Consider the following 20,700-nt stretch of genomic DNA (forward strand, 5'->3'; position numbering starts at 1 on the left):
GACAGCAGCATCTTTGTCCACAGCGTCTTCAGTGGCACTTGGGGACGGAGCAGGACAGCGCTGGGGACAGCGGATTAAAAGGCAACGGGGCCGGGGGGGCTGGATGTGGCGCTGGGTGCGGCAGTGCTGGTAATCCCCCCCCACCCTGAAAGGGGATTAGGGGAAACTTTTATTCCCTGTTTTGGGGCTAATCCGGGGTGGGGGGGGGGAACTGGGGGTCACATCCTGCCCCCCTGAACCTCCTGTGCCCCCCAGCACACTGAAGGGAGGGGATGGGGTGACCCTGATGTTCCCGCATCCCTCCCCAGCACCAAGGTGGGGGCAAAGCCAGGGCCAGCCCCTGTCCCCCAAATCCCCTGCCCCCTCCTGCACCCCCAAAAACTGCTCCGAGCCCCCCCAGCTGCCAGCACTGGGGTGAACTGGGGTGGTGATGTGGAGGGGCTTCCCCCCCCTCAACAAAGCGGGTGCCCCCTTAATCCCCCAGCTTTACTAATGCAGCTGCAAAGCTCGGCTTAAGGGGCTGCTCCCTGCGCGTGGATGTGCCCCCCCTCCTGCTCCAGGACATGGGGGGGCTCCCCGGACGCCTGGGTCCCCTCTGCACGTCCCCCAACACAGGCAGCGGCCATGTAAAAGACTCCATATATTTCACATGTACAAAAAGTCACTGGGGAGGGGCGGGGGCGGGGGGCACCATCCTGCACCCCCCACCCCACTCTGGCTTTGGTCCCTTTTGTTTTTGGTAATTAGTGTTCACATCAGTGGTCAAAGTGACGAGCGCCGGGTTGTTGGGGTCCCCGCAGTGGGACGGGGACTCTGTGGTGGTGACACCCCCCCTGGGGACCCCTATGGGGAGGGGACACCGCAGGGCTCAGCCCCTGCTGCAGCCACGGGATTTGGCCTCGGGATCCCCCCAGCTCGGGGGGGGGACGGTGACGCGAGCGAGGTCGGTGACACCGGATGTCCCTGCGCGGTGCTGGCGGGGACGGAGCCCCCGAGGACCTGCACAGCAGAGTGGGGTGAGGAGGGGAAACTGAGGCAGCGCGAGCTCCCCCCGCACAGGCCGTTCTGGGTCCTCACCCTCGCTCAGCTGCAGGCGGGTCCGGCTGCCGCTGCGGGACAGAGGGACAAAGGGACAGTGTCAGGGGCCCTGGCCTGGGGACCTGCAGGTGACCCCAGCGGGGCCACGGGAGCGCAGGGCTGGGCCTGCAGGCACCGCCCTGGGAGCCAGTATTGCGCTGGGATCCTGCACTGGGATCCAGGATAGGATCCCACCCTGGGAGCCAGTATTGCGCTGGGATCCTGCACTGGGATCCAGGATAGGATCCCACCCTGGGATCCAGTATTGCGCTGGGATTCAGTATTACGCTGGGATCCAGTACTGCAATCCAGTATTGCACTGGGATCCTGCACTGGGATCCAGTATTGTGCTGGGATCCTGCACTGGGACCTTGCACCGGGAGCCAGTATTGCGCTGGGATCCCGCACTGGGATCCAGTATTGTGCTGGGATCCCACACTGGGATCCAGTATTGCACCGGGATCCTGCACTGGGACCTTGCACTGGGATCCAGTATTGCACTGGGATCCCGCACTGGCATCCAGTATTGCACCATGACCCCTCACTGGGATCCAGTATTGCACCGGGATCCCGCACTGGGATCCAGTATTGCACCGGGATCCTGTGCTGGCATTCAGTATTGCACTGGGATCCCACTCCGGGATCCAGTGTTGCACTGGGATCCTGCACTGGGATCCAGTATTGCACCACAATCCTGCACTGGGATCCAGTATTGCACCACAATCCTGCACTGGGATCCAGTATTGCACTGGGACCCCACACCGCAGCAAAGATCCCCAATTGCTGGTAACTTGGTCTTGCAGGACCCTCACTGGGACCCAGCCTTGCACTGGGATCTGGTGCCAGGATCCTCTGCTGGGATCCGGTATTGCGCTTGGACCCTGTGCTGGGATCCCGCTCTGCATCAAAGACCCCGTACTGGAAACCTTGTCCTGCACTGGGATCTTGGGCCAAGACCCAACACTGCACCAGGATCCAGTGCGGGGATCCTGTTCCAGAACTCTGCGATGGGTCCCAGTACTGCACTGGGATCCTGTGCCAGGACCAGCCTTACATCGGGATCCAGTGCTGAGATCCTGTGCTTGGACCTGGCCTTGCACTAGGATCCAGTCCTGGGATCCTGTGCTTGGACCCAGCCTTGCACTGAGATCCAGTGCTGGGATTTGGTGTTGGGACCCAGCCTTGCACTGAGATCCAGTCCTGGGATCTGGTATTGGGACCAGGCTCCCGCACCGAGGGGCTGGGGGGGTTCTGGGCACCCCAGGGTGACGGCATGCGGGGGGCAGGGGGCGTGCAGGAGGGGGCATGCAGGGCCAGGGGATCCAGGGGTGCCCAGGGGGATCCACGGGATCCGGGGGATCCGGGGCCGGGCATGCCGCGGTACCTGGGGCTAACAGCTGGACTCGTCGTGGTGGGACGGGTCGCAGAAGAAGCGGGAGCCCCGCTTGGCCGTGCGGGCCGTGAAGGGGACGCTCTTCAGCGCTGCGGGGGGCACGGGCGGGGGGACAGGGACACGTCAGCCCCCGCACGCCGGAGGGACCCAGGCGTCCTGGCCGGGGGGGGCGGCGGGGCCCGTACCGGTGATGATGTCCTCAATGGTGCCGTCCTTGCCCTCGTAGACGGGCCGATGGTCCTTGGCCTGGCGCCGGCGCAGCTCCGCGATCAGCTCCTGCTGCTGCCACTTGTTGCGCTGCGGGGGAGGCGCGGGGGTGCCAGGCTGGGGACACGGGTGTCCCCTCTGCGTGCCCCCCCCCGCGTGCCCACCCGCGCTCACCTTCTCCTGCTTCTTGGCCTCCTGCGCCAGCAGCTTCTCCCGCATCACCTCCTCCTGCTTCTTCCGCGCCTCGTTCTCCTGCTCCGCGTCCTGCCGGGGCGAGCGGGGCGGTGGGACCCGGTCCCACAGTGTCACCAACCCCCCCACACCTGTCCCCTCCCGGTCCCATCTCACCTTGTAGCAGCGGATGAACCGGACAAAGACCGGGAAGAAGACGGACGGGGGGGTCATCTTGGGGCTCTCACCGAAATACCGCACCACCGCGGTGTAGGCGTCCTGGGGAGGGGGACGGGGCGGTCACCGCTGGGCGGCAAGAGCCATGCAATGCAAGACGTGCATGAGGAGTGTGCAAGGCAAGGTGTGCAAGGCAAGGTGTGCATGGCAAGGTGTGCAAGAGGAGCACACAAAGCAAGAGATGCACAAGGAGTGTGCAAAGCAAGGCATGGACAAGAGCTGTGTAAAGCAAGCTGTGCACGAGGAGCGTGCAAAGCAAGGTGTGCATGAGCAGCGTGCAAAGCACGGCATGGACAAGGACTGTGCAATGCAAAATGTGCACAAGGAGTGTGCAAAGCAAGGCATGGACAAGGACTGTGCAATGCAAAATGTGCACAAGGAGTGTGCAAAGCAAGGCATGGACAAGGACTGTGCAATGCAAAATGTGCACAAGGAGTGTGCAAGGCAAGGTGTGCATGACCAAGGTGTACATGATAAGGAGTGCAAGAGGAGTGTGCGAAGCAAGGCATGGACAAGGAGCGTGCAAAGCAAGGTGTGCACAAGGAGTGTGCAAAGCAAGGCATGGACAAGAGCCGTGCAATGCAAAATGTGCACGAGGAGTGTGCAAAGCAAGGTGTGCATGACGAGGAATGCAAGAGGAGCGTGCAAAACAAGCTGTGCACAAGGAGCGTGCAAAGCAAGGTGTGCACGAGCAGCGTGCAAAGCAAGGCATGGACAGGGAGTGTGCAAAGCAAGGCATGGACAAGAGCTGTGCAATGCAAAATGTGCACGAGGAGTGTGCAAAGCAAGGTGTGCGTGACGAGGAATGCAAGAGGAGCGTGCAAAACAAGCTGTGCACAAGGAGCGTGCAAAGCAAGGTGTGCACGAGCAGCGTGCAAAGCAAGGCATGGACAGGGAGTGTGCAAAGCAAGGCATGGACAAGAGCTGTGCAATGCAAAATGTGCACAAGGAGTGTGCAAGGCAAGGTGTGCATGACCAAGGTGTACATGATAAGGAGTGCAAGAGGAGTGTGCGAAGCAAGGCATGGACAAGGAGCGTGCAAAGCAAGGTGTGCACAAGGAGTGTGCAAAGCAAGACGTGCACAAGGAGCGTGCAAAGCAAGACGTGCACAAGGAGCGTGCAAAGCAAGGTGTGCACGAGCAGCGTGCAAAGCAAGGCAAGGACAAGAGCTGTGTAATGCAAAATGTGCACGAGGAGTGTGCAAAGCAAGGTGTGCATGACGAGGAATGCAAGAGGAGCGTGCAAAACAAGCTGTGCACAAGGAGCGTGCAAAGCAAAGTGTGCACGAGCAGCGTGCAAAGCAAGGCATGGACAGGGAGTGTGCAAAGCAAGGCATGGACAAGAGCTGTGCAATGCAAAATGTGCACAAGGAGTGTGCAAGGCAAGGTGTGCATGACCAAGGTGTACATGATAAGGAGTGCAAGAGGAGTGTGCGAAGCAAGGCATGGACAAGGAGCGTGCAAAGCAAGACATGCACAAGGAGCGTGCAAAGCAAGACGTGCACAAGGAGCGTGCAAAGCAAGGTGTGCACAAGGAGCGTGCAAAGCAAGGCAAGGACAAGAGCTGTGTAATGCAAAATGTGCACGAGGAGTGTGCAAAGCAAGGTGTGCGTGACAAGGAATGAAAGAGGAGTGTGCAAAGCAAGGCATGGACAAGAGCTGTGCAATGCAAAATGTGCACGAGGAGTGTGCAAAGCAAGGTGTGCGTGACGAGGAATGCAAGAGGAGCGTGCAAAACAAGCTGTGCACAAGGAGCGTGCAAAGCATGGCGTGCACGCCCAGGCGTGTGCGAGGCACGGCCGCCCCGCAGCGCTCACCTCGGCTGTCCGTGCGTCCTTCTGCAGCCGCTCCAGCTTGCCCTCGCTGGCGGCCAGGAAGGCGCGCAGGACGCCGCTCTCGTGCAGCCCGCACTCACGCCGCAGCAGCTCCATCCCGCGGCCCAGCTCCTTCACGTCCAGCAGCACGTTCTCCAGGGACACTATGGGGACACGGGGACAGCTCAGGGGACCCGCGGCCCTGCGGGAAGAGGCGAGTTGGGGGTGCAGGGATGGGGGAGGCACCTGCAGCCGCCTTCTCCACAAAGTGCAGCTCCTGCCAGAAGGTCGCCAGCTCCGGGTACTTCTCCCGCACCGTGAGCGCGATGAAATGCAGCAGCGTCATCTTCCTGTCCGTCGACTTGGTGTCCAGGAGCTGTGGGGTGATTGGAGGGGGTGTCAGGGCTGTGGGGTGGGACCCCGGGGCCCACGTGGTCCCAGATAGCCGGGTAGGGGGTCCAGGGGTGCCCACCAGGTCCAAGCTCTGCAGTTTGAAGCCGTAGACAGCGCCGCGTTTGCTGCTGTTCATGTAGTTGCCCAGCGCCAAGATGATCTGCGGGGGAAAAGCAGCAGGGATGGGGGGGTCAGGGAGTGGGGAGACCCCCACAGGATCCCCCAGCAGGGAGGGAGCGTAGGACCCTACTGGTCCCCAGCTGGTCCCCACATCCCCTGGTCCCCCATGCACTCACCTCCAACATGCGCTTCAGCTTCTGGGATGACTTGACGGAGGCTGAGGCCGCGATGATGGCGTTGAGTTGCTACAGGGGGATGGAATCACAGAAGCGTTTGGCTGGGAAAAGCCCCTCAGGATCATGGAGTCCAACCATAACCCACCCCTGGCGCTGCCCCATGTCCTGAGAACATCATCTCCATGTCCAACCCTCCGGGGATGGTGACTCCAGCACTGCCCTGGGCAGCCTGTTCAATGCCCCACAGCCCTTTGGGGAAGAAATTACCCCAAATTTCCAACCTCAACTTCCCCTGGTGCAACTTGAGGCTGTTTCATCTCATCCTGTCGCTTGCTACTCAACCCCCTCCGATGTGAACCCAATGGGAGGTCCAGCCAGGGTGAGGGGCCCAGGCACCCCCGCTGGTGCGTCCCCTCCCTCCCCGGCTCCGTACCGGCGTCAGCATCTGGAGGTTCTCGGCGAAGTTCCCCAGGAAGGCCATGATGGCCATGCGCTGCGGCAGCCGCTCCACCTTGCTGAACTGCAGCATGAACCGGTCCTCGTCCGCCAGCTCCTCCAGCGGCTTGCGCTCCCGCTCGTACTGCCGCAGCGCCTTGGCCTCCGCCTCCGTGGGCAGGAACCGCATCAAGCACTCCACGAAGTCCACCGGCAGCGTCGCCAGGTCGAACCTACCCCACGCCAGGCACTGTTGGGGACCGGCACCCCAACCAGAGCCCCTGCACCCCAACCAGAGCCCCTGCACCCTGCCTGGGCATCCTGCATCCCAACCAGAGCCCCTGCACCCCAACCAGAGCCCCTGCACCCTGCCTGGGCATCCTGAATCCAACCAGAGCCCCTGCATCCCAACCAGAGCCCCTGCACCCCAACCAGCCCCCTGCACCCTGCCTGGGCATCCTGAATCCAACCAGAGCCCCTGCATCCCAACCAGAGCCCCTGCACCCTGCCTGGGTACCCTGCACCCCAACCAGAGCCCCTGCACCCCAACAAGAGCTCCTGCATCCCAACCAGAGCCCCTGCACCCCAACCAGAGCCCCTGCACCCTGCCTGGGTACCCTGCACCCCAACCAGAGCCCCTGCACCCCAACCAGAGCCCTTGCACCCCAACCAGAGCCCCTGCACCCCAACCAGAGCCCCTGCACCCTGCCTGGGCATCCTGAACCCAACCAGAGCCCCTGCACCCCAACCAGAGCCCCTGCACCCTGCCTGGGTACCCTGCACCAAACCAGCTCCCTGCACCCTGCCTGGGCATCCTGCATCCCAACCAGAGCCCCTGCACCCCAACCAGAGCCCCTGCACCCTGCCTGGGTACCCTGCACCCCAACCAGAGCCCCCTGCACCCTGCCTGGGTATCCTGAACCCAACCAGAGCCCCTGCACCCTGCCTGGGTACCCTGCACCAAACCAGCTCCCTGCACCCTGCCTGGGCATCCTGCATCCCAACCAGAGCCCCTGCACCCCAACCAGAGCCCCTGCACCCTGCCTGGGTACCCTGCACCCCAACCAGAGCCCCTGCACCCCAACCAGAGCCCTTGCACCCCAACCAGAGCCCCTGCACCCCAACCAGAGCCCCTGCACCCTGCCTGGGCATCCTGCATCCCAACCAGAGCCCCTGCACCCCAACCAGAGCCCTTACACCCTGCCTGGGCACCCTGCACCAAACCAGCTCCCTGCACCCTGCCTGGGCATCCTGAACCCAACCAGAGCCCCTGCACCCCAACCAGAACCCCTGCACCCTGCCTGGGCACCCTGCACCCCAACCAGAGCCCCTGCACCCTGCCTGGGCACCCTGCACCCCAAACAGCCCCCTGCACCCTGTCTGTCCCCCCTCCACCCCAACTAGACACCTCATACTCTGTCTGGTCCCCCTGCGCCCCATCCAGCCTCCTGCACCCTGTCTGGGCACCCTCCATCCCAACCAGTCCCCCTGTATCCTACTGTCCCCCCTGCACCCTTTTCAACCCTCCACACCCCAACCAGCCCTGCACCCTTGAGCCCTGCCGGGCCCCCCAGCACCCCCATACGTGTGGATGGCTCTGCAGATCTCCTCGGCGCTGCGGCCCGCCTTGCGCAGGGTGATGGCCAGGTTCTTGGCGCGGTTGGCCTCCAGCAGCGTCACCTTGCTGGCCGCCTTCTGCGACGCCTTGTTCTTGGCACAGACGAGGTCAAGGGCAGGACCCTGCGCCTTCGTCTTGAAGAGCTCCTCGAAGCGCTCCAGGTCCAGGTCCTGATGGGACGAGGTGGGCGGCTCAGGGGTGGCAGTGGTGTCACCATCCCGGTGCTCGAGCCAAGCCCGCGCTCACCTCCAGCACCCGCTCGTCGTCCAGCTCGCTGAACACCGTCCCGCTAATCTGGTTGGGCTTCAGCGCCGTCCAGTTGAAGACAGGCAGGCGGAACTTGGTCTTGATGGGCTTCTTGATCCGGATGGCTGCCAGCGGGCAGGACACAGCTCAGCCTCCGCCAGGGCCGGGGGACGTAGCCTCTGCCCGCCCTGAGCCACCCGGTCCCCATGCTGTCACCGTCCCCTGTGCCGCTCCATCCCCTTGCTGTGGTCCCTGCATCCATCCCTTGGCCATGCACCCTGACCCCCTGCTCCTTTAAACCTCCCTCTGTCCCCACCATCCCTGCACTGTCCCTGTCCCCACGGTCCCTGCACCATCCCCACGGTCCCCGTGCCCACCTACCCGAGAGCCCCACGGTGAGGGCGATGGAGGGCGAAGCCCCAGGCAGCGGGGGGGCTGGGGGGCACTTGCCTGCGAAGGGAGGGTGAGATCATGCTGGGACAGCGCCATCCTGGGGATCCCCCAGCCTCAGGAGCAGCCCAGCACTGGGGACACCCAAGTTTTGGAGCCATCCCCCCCATCCTGGGGATGCCCCAGCTCTGGGGACAGCCCAGCTCGGGGGTGTCCCAGTTTTGGGGATCCTCACCTGGGAGCGGGGGTGCAGGTGGTGGCAGGGGGGGTGGCGGGGGGGGCGGGGGGGGCGCAGGCTCCACGGGGGGCAGCACGGGGACCCGCGGGGGCTCCTCCGGGGGCTCGGGCTCGGGCTGGGGAGGGGGCTCGGCGCCCGGCACGGGGGGCGGCTCGGAGCCGTAGCGGCGGCGGAAAGCCTCGTCCTTCTCCTTGATCATCCGCCGCAGCGTGTGCACTTGGTGGCTCGTGTGCTCGTAGGTCTCCTGGGGACAGCGAGCGTCAGGCGGGGGTGGGGACAGGACCCTGCCCCGCTCCCCACGGCCCCCACGCACCTTCACCGCCTCCAGCTCCTTCTCCCGCTGCAGCAGCTGCTTCTCCAGCTCCGCCACCCGCATCATGTTCTCATTCTCCAGGTCCAGCAGCTTCTCCGTCAGCTGCAGGGGGGACACGGCTGTGACAGCAGCTCGGGGACCCCTCACGCTGATGTCTGGGACCCCCCTGCTCACGTACATGGGACAGATGCTCCTCCAGCTCCTCCACCTTCTCCAGGGCCACGTTCTTGGTCTCGGCGTCCTCCAGCAGCCCCCCCACATCGAAGACGTTGTCCAGGTACGCTTGGATCTGCACCTGCAGCTTCTCGCTCTCCGTGTGCCTCGACTTCTGTGGCATCGGGGCGGCGTCAGGGATGGGGGGGGTCCTTGGGGCGCCCCCCCCCAGCCCCACGACCCCCCCAGACCTGCAGGAACTCCTCCAGCCCCAGCTTGGTGAACTCGTACTGCAGATGGACGCGGAAGTTCATGTCCTCCACGGAGTGCACCACGATGTTGATGAACTGCATGCAGGCCACCTGCAGGCAGGGCTGGTGTCACCCAGAAGCCCCCCTGTCACCACGGGGAACCCCCCTGAGCCGTGGAGTGGGGGTCCCACCATGAAGTCGATGCTGCTGTCCTCGTTGCGGAAATAGTCCATGAGGCGCTCGAAGCGATGCTTCTCCTTGCAGACCTGGGCGGGCAGTGGACACAGGGTTCATCCGGACTGGTCCCCCCATCACTGTCCCCAGATCCCCTGGGTCCCCAGTCCCCTCAGCCCAGTCTGCTCCTGGTGTCCCCAACGCCCCAGTCCCAGCCTGACCTCATCCTCCCTATCCCAGTCTGGTCCTGGTGTCCCCAGTTCCACCATTCCTGAGTCCTGGTCCCCAATCCCAGCCTGATCCTGTTCCCGCAGTGTCCCCAATCCCAGCTTGATCCTGTCCCCATCTCAGCTTGATCCCATGCCCCCAGTGTCCCCATCCCAGCCTGCTCCTGTGTCCACAGTGTCCCAGTGTCCCAATCCCAGCCTGATCCTGTCCCCAAAGTGTCACAATCCCAGCCTGATCCTGTCCCCCCAGTGTCCTAGTGTCCCCATCCCAACCTGATCCTGTCCCATCAGTGTCCCCAACCCAGCCTGACCCTGTCCCCCACAGTATCCCAGTGTCCCCATCCCAACCTGATCCTGTCCCATCAGTGTCCCCATCCCAGCCTGACCCTGTCCCCCCAGTGTCCCCATCCCAGCCTGATCCCATCCCCACAGTGTCCCAGTGTCCCCATCCCAGACTGATCCTGTCACCCCCAGAGTCCCAGTGTCCACATTCCAACCTGATCCTGTCCCATCACTGTCCCCATCCCAGCCTGATCCTGTGCACCCAATGTCCCAGTGTCCCCATCCCAGCCTGACCCTGTCCCCCCCGTGTCCCCACCCCACCCCGCACCTCCTTGAAGTTGTCAAAGGCCGCCAGGATGATCTCGTGGCCGCCGCGCACCAGGCAGACGGCCGCCAGCAGCTCCAGCACCAGCGCCTTTGTCCTGCGGCAGAGCAGCACCGGCACCATCACCCCCGGTGGCACCGCGACCCCCCCACCACTGCCAGACCCCCCCTTACCTGGGGTTCTTGTTATTGAGGCTCAGGGCAATCTCATTGACCGCGTGGGGGTGGGACATGACCAGGTTGAAGCCATACTGCGGGGACGGGGCAGGGACGGTGTCAACGGTGCTGGCGCGGTGGTGGCAGCGTCCCCCCCCCACCATGGGACAGCGGTACCTGGTAGTTCATGATGGCCCGGAGACACATGATGCAGAGGTGGACGTCATCCTTCTGGCTCACCAGGCGCGAGTTCTTCAGCGCCCTGCGGCTCGGCAGCGTGCCGTAGCTGGGGGGACACGCGGTGCTGGTGAGTGGGACCCCGCACCGCCGGTGCTACACTGCCAGCGCTCACCCGGGTGGGAACCGGACCCACAGGTGGGGACCAGGGTGGGGACAGCGTGGGGACAGCGGGGGTTTTGGAGGGGCAGAGGCAGAGAGAAGCAGCTGGAGGGCAAGAGGGACAGAGGCTGGCGGAGACGCGGAGCAGAGCCGCCGCGCCGGCCACGGGCAGCCGGTACTTACCCGGCGGGCGAGCGGCGAGGCGGGCACGGAGGAGAGAGAGAGAGAGCAGCCAGAGAGGGGGGGCCCGGCCCTGGAAGCAGAAGGGGGCGCGTTACCCCAGGGCACGGGCAGAGCCAGAGCGGGGCGAGCGGAGGCAGCGCGGCCGCGGCGGGCGCAGGACGGGCAGGATGGGGCCGGCAGCGCCGAGCTGCTGTGGGCGGGCAGGGCGCGGCACGGCAGGCAGGAGGGGACACGGCGCACGAGGCAGCGCGGGATGCAGCCACGGCACAGCCACGGCACGGCCACAGCATGGCCACGGCACAGCTGCAGCGTGGGCAAGGCACAGCCACGGCACAGCCATGGCACGGCCACGGCATGGCCACGGCACAGCCACGGCACAGCCGCAGCGTGGGCAAGGCACAGCCACGGCACAGCCACGGCACAGCCACGGCACGGCCACAGCATGGCCACGGCACAGCCACAGCGTGGGCAAGGCACAGCCACGGCACAGCCACGGCACAGCCATGGCACGGCCACAGCATGGCCACAGCACAGCCGCAGCGTGGGCAAGGCACAGCCATGGCACAGCCATGGCACGGCCACGGCATGGCCACGGCATGGCCACGGCACAGCCGCAGCGTGAGCAAGGCACAGCCACGGCACAGCCATGGCACGGCCACGGCATGGCCAAGGCACAGCCGCAGCGTGGGCAAGGCACAGCCTGGTGCTCGCGGCGCAGCGGAGGCAGAGCCGGCACACAGGATGTGGCGCGTGATACAGACACAATGGTGCACAGCACAGGGCAGGACGGTGCGCGGTACAGAGCACACCACAGGCGGGATGGTGCATGGCACAGTACACACCATTGCAGGGTGGTGCTTGGAATGGCATGCACCACAACCAACATGGTTTATGGCACAGGGCAGGATGGTCCGTGGCCTGGCACACACCATGGGCAGGATTGTGCGCGGCACAGGGCACACCTGGCATGGCACACACCATGGCAGGATGGTGCTTGGCGTGCCACACACCGCAAGTGGGATGACTTATGGCACAGGGCACAGTGGCGCTATATACACCACAGGCAGGATTGGGCACGGCACATGGCACACCTGGCTTGGCACACACCATGGGCAGGATTGTGCGTGGCACGGGGCACTCCTGGCCTGGCACACACCATGGGCAGGATTGTGCGCGGCACAGGGCACACCTGGCCTGGCACACACCATGGCAGGATGGTGCAGGGCCCAGCACACCCCATGGCAGGACAGTGCTTGGCATGGCACACACCACAAGTGGGATGGCTTATGGCACAGGGCATAATGGCACAACATACACCACAGGCAGGACTGCGCGGTGCACGGCACGCTGGCACGGCACACACCACAGCTGGATGGTGCTCGGCACAACACGCAGCAAGCGGCAGCGCCGTGGCCAGCGGAGCCGGCTGAACGGGGCAGCTGCTGTGCACGGCAGCACGGCGTCCCCTGCGGCCGCTGGCACGGCGGGTACGTACCGGAGCGCGGTCTGGCGGGCAGAGCGGGCCAGGCTGCTGGCGAAGGGGGCGGGCAGGGCGCTGGGGTGCTGCAGATCCTCGATGGACCTGCTCCAGGCGCGCAGCTTCTCCAGCGCGCCGTCCTCGCCACCTTCCAGGCCCTCCAGGTCCAACCTGGGTGGGACACGCGCGCGGGGTGGCGGGGAGGCACACGGCTTCGGCACGGAGCGGCGCAGCCACCGCGGCAAGCGCTGAAGCAGGCAGCAGCGGCGGCGCAGGGAGGGGAGCGAGGGGTGGCCCTGGGACCCCCGGCCCGGGTGGGCAGGAGGGGGCCGAGCATCCCGTGTCCCTCGGGACCCCACATCAGGTGCGTCCCCATGTGCCGTTGCCAATAAGGGGTGAGTGGTATCGGCCATCACAGAGGGCACCGGGACCCCCTGCATCCCCAGTACCCCAGCAGCCCAGGGACTCCCCAAACCCCACAGACCCCCCGCACCCAGGGACCTCCCACACTCCAGAGACCACCCAGCACCGCAGGGACCCCCCAGCACCCCAGGGACCCCCTGCACCCCACTCACATGACAGCGCACTGTGCAAAGGACAAGTAGTTCACCAGCACATCCAGCCCCTTGTTCTCGTCGTTGAGGAACTCACGCACCCACCTACAGCACCCAGCACCCGTCAGGGCCTGCAGGAGCTGGGGACCCCCCCACGGCGTGATCCCCCCACCATGGGGACCTAGTGCGGGGATGGGGAGAGGGCGGCAGGGGCAGCGCGGGGCTGCAGTGGCGGTTGCAGCCCCTCTGCTATCGGTGGTGCCAGCACCGGTGCAGCTTTATCTGCCAGCTGCAGGGTGGGGAGGGCGGGAAGCTGTGCTGGGTGCTGGGGCTGTTCCCCCCCAGCCCTGGGCACCCTGTGGTGGGGGGTCAGGGTGCCCTGGCCCCCTGGGAGTGGATGAGGGTGCAGGTGTGAGGTGCTGCACAAGGAGCCTGGCTGAGATGTGCAGGGGGTGCAAGGGATGTGTGTGCGCATGGGGATGGGGGCACAGGGGTGTGTGTGCATGTGGGGGTGCACAGGGGGGTGTGTATGGGGGTACCCATTGTGGGGGGTGTGTATGGCAGAGGGGCACAGGGTTGCATGAGATGGGCACGTGCATGGGGGGGTCTGCACATGGCGGGGACACACACGGGGAGATTGTGCGGGGGGCTGCACCCAGGAGCACTGTGAGCATGGGGGGTGCACCCACGGCCTGGGCGTCCTGCCCGCACCCCTGCCCGCACCCCTGCCCGCACCCCTGCCCGCAGCTGAGTCCAGCAGCAGCGGGAGCCGGGGGGGCCACGGCCGCCCCTTTCCTGCCGGCGCCAGCCCCTCGCCCCAGCCCGTTTCCTGTCTCCGGTCGCTGCTATTTTCAGGCTGCGATCAGGGAAGAGCCGAACGGTGCGGCCACGGCACAGCCCGGCACGTGTGCGAGCCACCCCGAGCACACGGCCATGGAGCTGGGTGCCCACGGTGACGTCCCCACTGTCCCCAGTAGCGTCCCCGTCCCCTTGGCCAGCCCTGGTGCATCACACCGGAGCGATGAGCCGCCGGTGCGGGTGCTGGTGCTGAGCCCCACGGTGCTGGGAGGAGCTGAGCATGACCCATCCGTGCCGCTTCACACAGGGTGTCGCCGCGGGGTGTCACCGCGGCCCATCCGCCCGCGGCATCCGCCCCCGGGACCCGCTCGCCGGCAGCGCTGGCCCGCGGCACAGCCGGGGCAGGAACCGGCACAGTTCCTGCAGCACCTCCGGCTTCCCCTGCAGCTGCAGCAGGGCTGGTCTGGGACGCCCCCTGGACCTTGTGACCCCCCCGGGACCCTGGGACCCCCCGGGGACCCCACAAACAACCCCTGGGACCCCACAAAAAACCCCCGGGACCCCACGCTCACCCGATGTGGTTGGTCCTCAGGCTGATCTCCAGCTCGCGCAGGACCTTGGTCGACTCCTGCACCCTCCGCCTGAACTTCTGGGGACAAAGCGGGTGCTGAACTGTGCCCCCCCATGGCCCCCACCCCCCGGCCCCCCCGGCACCCCAGCCCCTCACCTTCCGCGTGACGCCCGGCTCCAGGAAGCTCCGCAGCTTCTGGATGTAGGTGTGGGGGGGGCTCTTCACCTGGAACCTCTCCTGGGGGGACACGGGGGTGGTGACACCGCACGGCAGCGCAGCCCCCGACTCAGCCCCCCCGTGACACCCCGGTCCCACACCTGGTCGCAGATGAGGTCCCACTTCTTCTCGTTGTCGTACTGGCGCAGCAGCCGGGCCTTGTCGGGGGGCAGGTTCATGGAGCTCTGGGGGCAGAGTGGGACTGTCACCCCAGGGGACATGGGGACACTGGGACACTCCCCATCGCGGGGGCACCCAGACCCACAGCGCATCCAGGGTCCCCCCGGAGGGACACTGGGGCACTGGTGCCACACATGTGACACAGGGACAGCAGTGCCACCATCGCCACGTGCCAAATCTCGCCAGCGCCGACCCATCCTTCCTGTCTGCACCCGCTTCCTCGACAGCAAACCGCAGCCTCCGCTCCCCAACCGCGGCGCTTGCCGGGGCGCTGGGCATCGTCACGGCGGTGCGTGGGGAACACTGGGGCAAGACGTGGCCTGGGACACCGGTGTCACCAAGGACACCAACAGGGTGCCGGGATGGAAACTGGGGATGCTGGGTGGCTGTGGGCTTGAGGCTGCCCTGGTGGGCGATGCCGCCCCGGCGAGGCGGCCGTGGCGCAGCGCCCTTAGCAGGATACGGCCATCGCCGCAGCGGGGAGGTGCCGACGTTCCACCCGCCCCGCGGCAGCTAAAATTATCCCTCCCCTGGTCATCCCGGTCCCACGGAGCCGCAGGAAACAGGGGCAGAGCCTGGGCGAGGCCGGGCACCCGGGGGGGCGCGCAGCGGGGGGGACAGTCCCATGGGAGCAGGGATGTCACCACCAGGACGGGGTGTCACCAAAATTGCCACGGCGATGGGGATGTTGCCCCCCTCCCCATGGGGCCGCAGTTCTTTGGACACGATGGCAAAGTCCCGGGGATGGAGGAGCGTGGGGGGGACGTGGAGCCCCCGGGCAGGGGCGGGGGGCACTGGGGGGGCTGTGAAGCGCAGCCGCCCTCGTTCCCGCCGCTCGGCTTCCTGCCTTTGTGGCGGGAGCGCGGCCGCTCCTGGCCGGGCATTTCCTCCGCCACCGCCCCGCACCGGGACCCCCCTCCCGCTGCCCCGGGACTCAGCCCCCCCAGGGAACGGGGGCGACCGCGGCTGGAGCGCACCCTGGGACTGGGGGACACTTGGGGACAAATCCTGCCCGTTTGGGGGCCACCGGCCCCATCACATGATGAAATATTTTCCTCCGCCGGGGTGGGGATTTTGGGGGTGGCGGCACCGGGGGAACCCCGGTGCCGCCACCCCCAAAATCCCCACCCCGGCGTTGGTGTCACCCAGCAGGATGTGTCCCCCCCGCCACCCGCCCCGCGTGGGATGCGGGGGACGGTCAACAGCCCCGCGGACGGGCGCCACTCGCCGCTGGGGACACAATCCCGCGCCGGGGGTGCAAGTGCCCCCGGTGCCCCCCAGTTCGGGCTCCCAAAGCCCCGTGGGGCCACGCTCGGCATTTCCTGCCCGGCCGCGGCTTCCGCTGGCTACGGCCACCACCGGGACAGCTGTGCCGTGGTGTCCCTGGTGTCACCTGGCCGTGGTGTCCCCCCAAAACAAAGCCAGCGCCGCGCTGGCACCGTGGATGTACCACCCCAGCCACGGGGACACCGCGCTGTGTGACAAGCCAGCGGCTGGTGGGTCGCGGTGGCCCCCACGGCATTGGGGGTCCCGATGGTGCCAGGATCACGGGGGATGGGGGGGGTGAGGCCACCGCTGAGCCATGTCCCGGTAACCGGGTGGCACCGCAGCCGTGGTGAGAGCTGCGGTGCGGCCACCGCCCCGGCTGTCACAGTGGAGTGGGGACACACAGCGCCCGTGCCGACGGGGACACTGCACCCACGGGGACCCGTGTGCCACCCCCGAGGGGACTTTCCCCGATCGAAAAGTCCCGGGGCCGACGGGACCCCCCACGGTGGCACCGGGAGCCGCGTCACCCCCCGGGGCTGTCCCGGGACGGGCTTCCCCCGGGGCTGCTCCCAGCCCCGCAGCCACTGCCCATCCCCGCGGGCAGCGGCGCTCCCTGTCCGCCCCCGGTCCCTCCGGCCGCCGGTGCCGTCCCCGCGGCCCCCGCCCGCCCGTAGCCGGACGCCGGGGGGGGAACGCGGCGGCGGGGCGCGTCCGGCCCGGGAGGTCGCAGCGTAGGGGTCCGGGGAGGGAGCGAGCGGGAGGGCGCAGCGGGACCCGGAGGGAGCGGGAGCAGGGAAGAAGCGCGGGGGAAGCGTCCCGGGGGGCGCCCCGGGAACCGGAGGAGCGCGGCGGGCGGGGCCGGGGGTCGGTCTCTCACCAGCACCAGGGCGAAGCGCTCCTCCAGCTCGCAGGGCTCCGGCATCGGCATCTTGCCCGGGGCGAGGAGCCCGGGCCCCCCCGGGCCCGCCGCCGCTCCCGGGCCCCGGGGCAGCGCCTCCCCGTCCGCGCTCTCCACGTTCCCCATGCCCGGCCCAGGCACCGGGGGGCGGCGGAGGAGGCACAAGCCCGTCGCGTCCGGCCGCCGCTGCCGCCTCCCGGGCCCGCCCGGCCCGGCCCCGCCCGGCCCGGCCCCGCCCCGCCCCGCCCCGCCGGGCTGCCCGCGGTGCCGCGGCGGAGCCGCCAGGGGGCGCCCAAGGGCGGACGGACGGCGGCGCCACCGGGGGGCGCCCAAAGGCAGGAGAGAGTCCGAGGTGCCGATTGGCCCGACCACGGCCACGACAGCCAATGAGCGTCGCGCTTCTATGCGGGGGAGGAGGTGCCTGGCCAACGGCAGCGCTCGGGTGCGGCCGACCGCCAATGGGCGGTGGCGGCGGTTCTCCCCGCCCCTCCTCGAGTGGTGGCGACGGACCAATAGAACGAGGCAGAGGGCGGGTTTCCGCGATGCGGCAGCCAATGGGGGCAGGGGGGCGTGGCGGAGTGGGGACGGTTCGCGGCCTGGCACGGACGGGAAGCGCCGCGCAGGTGAGCGCGGAGGGGCCGCGGCGGGGGCGGCCCGGCCGGGGGTCCCCGCTGCCCCCCGAGGCCTTGGCGGCACCTACAGGCCCGGGGCGGCCCCCGCAGCCCCGCCGGGCCTCACCCGGGCCGCCCAGCCTGGGCAGCTCCTGACCCCCCACAGGCCGCGCTGCCGGGGGGCGGCGGGGCCCGGGGGCTGCGGCGGCTCCGGGGGCTGCGGCGGGGCGGGCGCCGGGCGGCCCCGCGGAGGTGCCCGCAGGGAAGGGGGCGGTTGCTGGCCGCCCGGGGCAGCGCCGGGTGCGGGGCCAAGTGGGTAAAGGTCGCCCAGCAGCGCCGGGCCCGGTTCCCGCTGCCGGCAGCGCCCGGGGGCGTCACCGGCGAAACCGAAACGGCTCCGGCCGCGGTGACTCGGGCCGCCCGGCCGGCCCTTGGCCCCTCCGGGAGGCAGCTCCTACCTGACGAAACCCGCTGTCACCGCCGCGGCCCTTGCGCAACCCCCGGGCTGTGCGGCTGCCCCACGGGAGCCCCGGGCCGAGCCGGGAGGGCCCCGCTGGCCTGGGGCCACCGGCCCGGTGACAAACGGCGTCTGGCTGGGGGGACACCTGTGCAGTTCGGGGGTGGCAGAAGGAGACCCCAGGCTGTCCCCTCGGCGTCCCAGTGATCTGTGCCCCCTGGGGCACTGTTGGGTCCCCTCCACCTCTTAGTGACAGGTGCTTTGTGTCACTTGCTGGGCTGGTTGGGCTCCCGCGGGGTGACAGCTCTGGCCGAGCCGGCTGGACCGGGGGCGGCCGGAGGGGCTGGAGCGGGAAGGGGTGAGGAGGAGGAGGAGGAGGAGGAGGAGGCTCGAGGGAACCGAGCTGCCGGAGCTACCGCTGGGGACGTCATTACGGGCACTAATAGTAGCCTGGCACAAAGACGCTTTCCAGCTGCTGGCAGAGCTCCCGGGGGGTCGGGGGCTCCCCGGGGGCAGCCCCGGTCTCGCAACAGCACGCAACCCTTGCACCAGCTGGGGGAGGACGCCCTGCGCGCCCGCCCGGCGCAGAAACGGCGGGTCCCGAGCAGGTGGCCGCTCCTGCACGGGACGGGCGGGATCTCGGTCCCGCTGAGCTCAGCTGGGAGCTGGGGGACCCCGGCGTCCCCCTCACCCTCCTCCCCTCCTGCAGTTTGCAGCTCTGCGAAGCGGCCGGTGGGCCCCTGCCAGCCCGGCACCATGAACGTCTTCAACCGAAACATCAACTTTGACGCCCTCTTCAAGTTCTCCCACATGTGAGTAACTGCGCTCGAGTTCGGGGGGAGGTTCCAGGGGGGCTGCACCAGCCTCACCGCCGCCCCCTCGCCCGCAGCTCGGCCTCCACCCAGGAGCACCTGAAGAAGGTCTATGCCAGCTTCGCTCTCTGCATGTTCGTGGCGGCCGCGGGCGCCTACGTCAACGTGGTGACCCACCTCTTCCAGGTGAGGGGACTTTGGGGCACGGCGAGCGGTCCCTGTGCTCGCACCCCCCTGGTGAGGCAACGCCAGGTCCCCACCTGCCTCTCGCCCCCCAGTTCAGCCTCCTGACCGGCCTGGGCTCCCTGGGGCTGATGATCTGGCTGACGGCCACCCCGCACAGCCGCGAGACGGAGCAGAAGAGGCTGGGGATGCTGGCCGGCTTCGCCTTCCTGATGGGTACGTGGGCACCGGGGACACCCCCAGGCCCCGTGGGACTCTGAGTGCTGGGGATGGGGGGGACAAGGGCTCTGATACAACCCGAAATGCCTCCAGTGACACCCTGCTCTGTCCCTCCAGGTATCAACCTTGGACCCCTCCTGGAAATGTGCATCTCCATCAACCCCAGGTAGGAGTGTGACCCCCACAGCCCCTCCCTGTCACCCCCAAGCCCCCATCACCCCCCAACCTCCGTCACCCCCTCTACTCTCTCCCAGCATCATCCCCACCGCCTTCCTGGGCACCGCCACCATCTTCGCCTGCTTCTCCCTGAGCGCCCTGTACGCCCGGCGCCGCAGCTTCCTCTACCTGGGAGGTGAGGGGGGACCGGGGGGGTTTGGGGGCTCCCTGCACAGGGCGGGGGACACCCCAGGGGGGTTCACAGGACCAGGTGTCACTCCCTGCCCTCTCCCCACAGGTTTCCTGCTCTCCGGCCTCACCCTGATGCTTCTCTCCTCCCTGGTTAACGCCTTCATGGGATCCACTTGGCTCTTCACGGTGAGCCCGAGGACGAACAGACAGACGTCACCCGCACCCCCTGACACGGGATGTCACCATCTAATGTCCCCTCTCCCTCCCACAGGCCAACCTCTACCTGGGGCTGATGGTCACCTGTGGCTTCGTGCTCTTCGACACGCAGCTCATCATCGAGAAGGCGGAGAGCGGGGACAAGGATTACATCTGGTAGGTGACAGGGCCGGGGGGGGGACACGCAGGGGACAGGACGGGCCCCCCTGAGTGTGTCCCCCTGTCCCCGCAGGCACTGCATCGATCTCTTCCTCGACTTTGTCAACATCTTCCGGGATCTCCTGATGATCCTGGGTGTGACCGAGGTGGGTGACAGTCCCCAGGGGGTGGCTGGGGGAGGGACGGGGTCGCAGCACTGAACCCCCACCTCTCCTCTTGCAGAACAAGAAGAAGGCGAAGAAGTGAAGCAGCTCCAGGCCGAGGTGGAGCTGTCCCCGTCCAGGTCCCCGTGTCCCCACCCTGTCCCTCTCCCGTTCATTAAAGGGGTTGCGCTTTGCTGCCGCTGAACGGCAGCCGGAAGCTTTCGCACCTTGTGGGTTTTACTCTCGTTTCGCTTTTCTTTGATTAGAAACCGGCCACTTTGTGGCTCCCGCTGGAGTTCAGCTCCCCCCCCACCCCCCCCGAGCCCCATCCCTCGCTCAGAGGTTTGTCCCCAGCCCCACGGGTGACACGTCCCCACCTCCCCCTTGCGCCGGCAGCCGGGATGTCCCCCCACCCAGGCGGCCGTGGGCCCCCCCGTGCCAGCTAGGGGGTGGGTGGTGGGACCCCCCAAAGCCAAACTCAAGGGGAGGAGCCTCCTCTGCTTCAGCACCAGTGCCAAGAAACACCAACGGCAAAGAAACCGCGGCGTGGGCTGAGCCGCCGGTGGGGCCGAAGGGTTTGGTTCCCAGCTCTCCCCCCATCCCGCCGCCTCTTTGTACCGGGACGATTCAATAAAAACGCTCAAAAACTCCAACTTCTCAGCCCCTCCCTCCT

At 67.3% G+C, this 20,700-nt stretch overlaps 2 protein-coding genes across 14 annotated transcripts; one reads left to right on the top strand and one right to left on the bottom strand.

The window, feature by feature from the left end:
- Window positions 1-627: 627 nt before the first annotated feature.
- On the bottom strand, window positions 628-17,101 carry FMNL3 (formin like 3). Of its 11 annotated transcripts, none has more exons than XM_065043714.1 (27): window positions 16,859-17,101; window positions 14,634-14,717; window positions 14,473-14,553; window positions 14,318-14,391; window positions 12,969-13,052; window positions 12,412-12,564; window positions 10,572-10,680; window positions 10,413-10,489; window positions 10,243-10,336; window positions 9,423-9,497; window positions 9,232-9,342; window positions 9,006-9,155; window positions 8,828-8,929; window positions 8,512-8,758; window positions 8,268-8,336; window positions 7,887-8,011; window positions 7,608-7,810; window positions 6,021-6,255; window positions 5,588-5,656; window positions 5,371-5,451; window positions 5,145-5,274; window positions 4,902-5,062; window positions 3,026-3,127; window positions 2,852-2,941; window positions 2,656-2,767; window positions 2,462-2,559; window positions 628-1,109 (listed from the first exon to the last, which is right to left on the bottom strand). In XM_065043714.1, the coding sequence occupies exons 1-26, from the start codon at window positions 17,003-17,005 to the stop codon at window positions 2,468-2,470; spliced, it is 3,057 nt and encodes a 1,018-aa protein (XP_064899786.1). In that variant the 5' UTR covers window positions 17,006-17,101; the 3' UTR covers window positions 628-1,109; window positions 2,462-2,467. The 11 variants fall into 11 exon arrangements, with proteins under 11 accessions (XP_064899786.1, XP_064899780.1, XP_064899785.1 ...); XM_065043708.1 differs by having other exon boundaries at window positions 628-999; window positions 1,078-1,109; window positions 14,318-14,553; XM_065043713.1 differs by having other exon boundaries at window positions 14,318-14,394; window positions 16,859-17,100.
- A 252-nt stretch (window positions 17,102-17,353) lies between these two features.
- TMBIM6 (transmembrane BAX inhibitor motif containing 6) lies at window positions 17,354-20,680 on the top strand. 3 transcript variants are annotated; one of them, XM_065043722.1, is made up of 10 exons: window positions 17,355-17,502; window positions 18,657-18,759; window positions 18,837-18,945; window positions 19,038-19,158; window positions 19,279-19,327; window positions 19,416-19,513; window positions 19,616-19,695; window positions 19,781-19,881; window positions 19,958-20,030; window positions 20,107-20,680. In XM_065043722.1, the coding sequence occupies exons 2-10, from the start codon at window positions 18,704-18,706 to the stop codon at window positions 20,128-20,130; spliced, it is 711 nt and encodes a 236-aa protein (XP_064899794.1). In that variant the 5' UTR covers window positions 17,355-17,502; window positions 18,657-18,703; the 3' UTR covers window positions 20,131-20,680. The 3 variants fall into 3 exon arrangements, with proteins under 3 accessions (XP_064899792.1, XP_064899794.1, XP_064899795.1); XM_065043720.1 differs by lacking the exon at window positions 20,107-20,680 and having other exon boundaries at window positions 17,354-17,502; window positions 19,958-20,084; XM_065043723.1 differs by lacking the exons at window positions 17,355-17,502; window positions 20,107-20,680 and adding an exon at window positions 17,772-18,203 and having other exon boundaries at window positions 19,958-20,084.
- Window positions 20,681-20,700: the final 20 nt, after the last annotated feature.

Source organism: Columba livia, chromosome 29 (genome assembly GCF_036013475.1).
Source record: "Columba livia isolate bColLiv1 breed racing homer chromosome 29, bColLiv1.pat.W.v2, whole genome shotgun sequence".
In the NCBI taxonomy this organism is placed as follows: Eukaryota; Metazoa; Chordata; class Aves; order Columbiformes; family Columbidae; genus Columba; species Columba livia.

What these genes read in the sequence shown, in the direction of transcription:
- FMNL3 (XM_065043709.1), bottom strand. Translation starts at nt 17,005, where the DNA reads ATGGGGAACGTGGAGAGCGCGGACGGGGAGGCGCTGCCCCGGGGCCCG. An exon ending in AGCGCTTCGCCCTGGTGCTG is followed by an intron (nt 14,718 to 16,858) that starts GTGAGAGACCGA and finishes CTCTGCCCCCAG; the next exon opens with AGCTCCATGAACCTGCCCCC. An exon ending in AACTGCAGAGCTTGGACCTG is followed by an intron (nt 5,275 to 5,370) that starts GTGGGCACCCCT and finishes ATCACCCCACAG; the next exon opens with CTCCTGGACACCAAGTCGAC.
- TMBIM6 (XM_065043720.1), top strand. Translation starts at nt 18,704, where the DNA reads ATGAACGTCTTCAACCGAAACATCAACTTTGACGCCCTCTTCAAGTTC. An exon ending in CGGCTTCGCCTTCCTGATGG is followed by an intron (nt 19,159 to 19,278) that starts GTACGTGGGCAC and finishes CTGTCCCTCCAG; the next exon opens with GTATCAACCTTGGACCCCTC. An exon ending in TGCATCTCCATCAACCCCAG is followed by an intron (nt 19,328 to 19,415) that starts GTAGGAGTGTGA and finishes ACTCTCTCCCAG; the next exon opens with CATCATCCCCACCGCCTTCC.